Consider the following 4,593-nt stretch of genomic DNA (forward strand, 5'->3'; position numbering starts at 1 on the left):
GCAGAAGGGAAATTCAGGAAACACCACTCACCTGGACTTTCCTCCAGCCGGGAGCCTCCAGGGCCTCAGGCAGCCAGCACCGCCCAGAGGCGGGAAGGGCTCTGCGGGAAACCGCCTTTTCCCGGTGTGCTCCACCGTGGCCTCTGCTCAGGACATTTCACCCCTCCACACACACACCTGGCCATGCTATTTATTCCTCAGGCCTCAGCCTGGGTGTCAGTTCCTTCCAGACTGCTTGCCCCGACCCCCATGCATGTCCCGCAATGGGCTCCCACAGCGCTCTGGCTTCTCCACCAAAGCACTTAGCAGTGGGCCTGGATGCACCGGCCTGGGATGCACCGGCCTGGGATGCACCGGCCTCCGCCCCAGACTGTGGGCTGCCCGAGGGCCGGGCTGTGCCCCCGCCCCTGGTTCATTACCAGCATGTAATAGGGGCTTGGCAAGTATGAGGAAGAGGATGCAGTAGGAGTTGGAACCCTCAGGAGCATAAGGCCCGCTGTCCACCTTGGACCAGACAGAGAAGGGCTGGCTGTTTCTGTGGGCAAATTGGAGCATTTGGGGTGGGGGTGTGACACAAGGCCTCTGAGGTCTGAGCTTTGAGGTCATTAAAACACTGGCCACTAGAGGGCCACATGCACACAGGCAGCTCTCCCTGCTGGGGAGGTGGCCCGGGAAAGGGATGGGGCTTGAGGGCCCAGCTCTGGGTACCGGCCGCCAGCTCGCCTGCAGCCCCAGATCCTCACCTTCTGCACTTGCAGCTTGTAGGCAATCTGGCTGGGCCCGTCTCTGGACCGCATCTCGTTGCGGGGCAGGTGCTCCAGCCAGGAGTTCAGGTTGTCCCTGCAGTTCTTGAACCGCTGGTAGGTGAGGCCAGCGTCCTGCACCATCTTCTCCCTGCAGGAGGACGAGGCCCAGAGCAGAGGTGAGAGCTGCCCTCAGAGGACAGGTGAGGGGTGCACAGAGGAGGCTGGTGGGTGCCTCCCTCCCTGGGACAGGTCAGGAGGGCTGAGTGACCCACCATTCCGATCCCCTCACTCTGGCCCTGTGCTGGAGCTGGACATTCAGAGATGGACCGGACACTCTCTGCCAGGTACCACCTGGGAGGTTGGTGCCATTATTATCCCTTTTTTCTTCCTTTTTTAATTTATATGGATGCGCCGGGTCTTAGTTGTGGCACATGGGATCTTTGTTGCTGTATGCGGGATCTTTAGTTTCGGCATGTGGGATCTAGTTCCCCGACCAGGGATCAAACCCAGGCCCCCTGCATCGGGAGCGCGGAGTTTTAACCACTGGACTGCCAGGGAAGTCCTCCATCCCATTTTAGAGGTCAGGAAACTGAACCTCAGAGAGGTGAAGTCACCAGTCCAAGGTCACACAGCTCACCAGCCGTGGCCACCGTGCACCGTGGGGCTGTGCCGTGAGCTGCGATGGCCCAGCACTCACCGCAGGTCGAGCTGGTCACCCACGGAGTGGTAGCGGTCCGTGAGGGCCCGCACCTGGCGCTGCTGGCGCGGCAGGTCTTGGCAGAACTCATGGAAATTACTGTGCAGCGTGCCGCACGTGCGCTCGGCGGCCTTCAGCTGGCGGTGCAGCCCCAGCACGCAGGCCTGCTGCTCCAGCAGCTCCCTCCGCCGGCGCTGGGGCATGAGGGGACACAGCGCGATGCACCCTTATGGTTCGGTCGTATGCCACGTCCACCCTCCACCTACCCTCAAATGCTTGGTCAGGCTGTGGCCCCCTTCTGCCAGGGGGCCACCCAGCCCCTCACCTGCAGCTCGCTGACCCTCTCCTGCAGCGCGCCTGGGCCTGCAGGGATGGGGGCCTCCTGCACCAGGGTGGACTCGAAGCCTCGGATGACCCTGTCCGCATCCCGGATCTGCCGCTCCAGACCCAGGGCAGCCTTGGCTCTGCCACAGAGGAGGCCAAGGGTCAGACACCCCCTTGGCCACACCCACATGGCCTCGCCCAGCGGCCCCCATCCCCAGAGCACTCACTTCTCCCTGTAGAGTGTGCAGAGAACCTGCACGTCACTGTACTTGTTCTTGACGTTGCTGAGGACCACGGGTAGGTGCAGGGCGGCGGGGCCCGCAGGCTGCCCTGACAGAAACGCCTCACACTCCTGCTGGGCTGCCGCCTTCTCTGCTCCCAGGCTCTGCAGCCGCTGGGCCATGCCCTGGGGTGGGGTGGGGCTCAGGATCTCTGCTCTGGGCAGGTGGCTTCCACCCAGCCCTCCTGCCATGTCAACCTAACTCTGCCCACGAGGCCCGAGAGCGTGGTACGGACGTGCTCAGGCTCAGTTCCCAGGTAGATGACCGTGGGCGGTTAACCTCTCTGACCCTCAGTCTCCTCATCTACAGAATGCTCGATGGGAGGTTGAGACGAGACCCTGTGAGTCAGGGGCTCTTGCCCACCTTGGTCTTCATGTCACTGTCCTGTTCGCAAAACCTTCAGCTCCCTGCCCCCTCGCCCCGGGTCAGGCAGCAAAGCCCTAGCTCCATCCACTTGGGGTTATTGCGTTGATTCTGTTACCAGTTATTCACTCATCTAGCCCATAAGCCACTGGTGCCGACTCCATGCCGTGCACTGCCTCCTTTCCAGGTAAACTGGACCCCCGACACCCCTGACGCTGTGACTTCAAAACCTAAGGACCTATTTGGAGACTGCCAGGTCCCAGCGCAGTGGTAACCAGGGCCTGGCGTGGGCAGAGGCACCGTTGAGGCCGTGTTACCACACAGTGCCTCCTTCTGCCACTCCTGCTTCCTCCCCCTGCCGCCCCAGGACCCCATCTGCAGCACCTTTCCCACCTCTGGAGCCCTCCCGCCCCCAGCCAGCGCTCTGAACCAGCTGAAATGCTACGGAGCACTGCAGAGTGAAAATAACAAGTTACACAATAACGTGAACGTGCTTCAACTTTTTAAAAACTTATATCCAAACGATATATTTGAGTAGAAACCGGTTTGGAAGGATACAATCCAAACTGCTGCCCCCCAGGTCGGGGGGAGGGGCAGCTTTCACTGTTAGCACTTCTGAGTCCTTTTGTGATCACGTTTATACTCCTGCAACCTCTCCAGGGAGGCTCCCTGCCAGCCACCCGGGAGAAACCACCCCTAAGATGCTCCAGGCTTCCTGCTGCTCTCAGGACTCTCGCCAGAACACCCCTCCAGCGTGGGGTACAGGGCCTTTACTCTGAGCCCTGCCCCTCTAGAACCTTCCTGGGCCTTGCTATCCTTCATCCTCAGGACACCCAGACGAGCTGGGTATTATTGTGCCTTTTTTCAGGGATGAGGAAGCCAAGGCCCAGCGAGGCTGAGTGAATTGCCCAAAGTCACAGAGCCAGTCAGTGGAGGAGCCAGGATGGGAACCAGCTTGTGTGAGTTATGGACTGTCCACGCCCTTCTTCCACCTCGGGGCCCCATGGCTGCTCCCACACTTGCCTCGTCTTTATTTTGTGCACCCCCCCAGGGCCGGACCACTTCTTATCTCAGCTGCCCTGGTTCACCCACCTTGTGGCTTTGGATGCGGCCCTCCAGGTCCTCCAGTGGTGTGGTATGGCTCAACGGGGCCCGGATCCAGGTCAGCACCTGCTTCTCTATCTGCCCCAGGTCCTCCTCCAGCCGGATCATCTGTGTCAGGAGCTTCTGGGCCTGTGGGTCAGCTGGGGCTGAGCTGGTTGGAGCTGGGGGAAGAGAGTGCCTGTGAGGGTCCAGGGCCTACCTCACGTCTGCCTGTCTGCTTGGTGGGCCCCTCCCTGAGTGCCTGCAGAGGGTCCTGTGTGGGGTAGGGCAGGAGGGCCATGGGCAGGGCCTAACTGAGGGAGGGACATCCCCAGGGGCTTGCCAACCCAGGAGATGGAATCCCCAGAGCAGAAATCCTTAATTCAGGGTCACCCCCTGCCCATGGCAGCCCTCACAGTGACCAGAGTCGAGTCTACTCCCTCTGTCCCAATAGTGCCTCCCCCTGTTCCCTGGCCAGCCCTCGGTACCCTTCTGGCTAGGCTGTAAGGGCTCCGCAGCACTGGCCTTCAGGCGGCTCTGGACTGTGGTCAGTTTCTGCTTCAGGGCCTGCAGCTCCGAGGCCAGCCTGGAACAAGGAGGAGATCAGAGAAGGACGTCCCTCCACTCTCTCCCCTTGGCGCCAGCAGTCACTGGTCCAGGCGAAGGCCGGGCAATGGCCTCAAACCACAGGGCCCGTTCTGGGCCCACAGCCTGCCTCCTGACCCTGTGGATCCCCAGGCAGACTCACCTGGAGGCCCTGGCCATGGCTTCAGGGTCTGGAGCTGGGATGCAGAAGCAGGCGGCTGGGGCACGTTTGGTCTCGCCTGCCGGGCCCTGGACCAGCCAGGTGTACGGATCAGTGTTGTCCATCAGCGTATACCGTTCGCCCTGCAGCAGCTGCACCTAGGGGGCAGGTGGGGAGGGGCTTATGCAGGCTCAGGGGCCAGGATGGAGAAGGGATCAAGGCCAAGGTGGGTAGAGGCTGGGGATGGGGACAGGTAGAGGAACAGAAGCTGGGGCAGGGGTGCTGGGGTAGGGACAGGGACAAGCTAGAGGCAGGACAGGGCTTGGAGAGGGGTAGTGCTCGGGCAGGGGTGGG

The 4,593-nt window shown here is 61.6% G+C and overlaps 1 protein-coding gene across 1 annotated transcript in view; it reads right to left on the reverse strand.

The window, feature by feature from the left end:
• EVPL (envoplakin) overlaps nucleotides 1–4,593 on the reverse strand; it is a 17,651-nt gene that overhangs the window by 4,848 nt on the left and 8,210 nt on the right. Inside the window, exons 13-19 of the mRNA XM_024761183.1 lie at nucleotides 4,243–4,397; nucleotides 3,983–4,080; nucleotides 3,504–3,676; nucleotides 1,995–2,173; nucleotides 1,769–1,907; nucleotides 1,444–1,637; nucleotides 648–894 (exon numbers count right to left, since the gene is read on the reverse strand). Of these exons, the coding sequence (XP_024616951.1) occupies nucleotides 648–894; nucleotides 1,444–1,637; nucleotides 1,769–1,907; nucleotides 1,995–2,173; nucleotides 3,504–3,676; nucleotides 3,983–4,080; nucleotides 4,243–4,397 (1,185 nt within the window). The remainder of the gene's footprint in view (nucleotides 1–647; nucleotides 895–1,443; nucleotides 1,638–1,768; nucleotides 1,908–1,994; nucleotides 2,174–3,503; nucleotides 3,677–3,982; nucleotides 4,081–4,242; nucleotides 4,398–4,593) is intronic.

This window comes from Neophocaena asiaeorientalis, unplaced genomic scaffold (assembly GCF_003031525.2).
Source record: "Neophocaena asiaeorientalis asiaeorientalis breed wild unplaced genomic scaffold, Neophocaena_asiaeorientalis_V1.1 scaffold30, whole genome shotgun sequence".
NCBI lineage: Eukaryota > Metazoa > Chordata > Mammalia > Artiodactyla > Phocoenidae > Neophocaena > Neophocaena asiaeorientalis.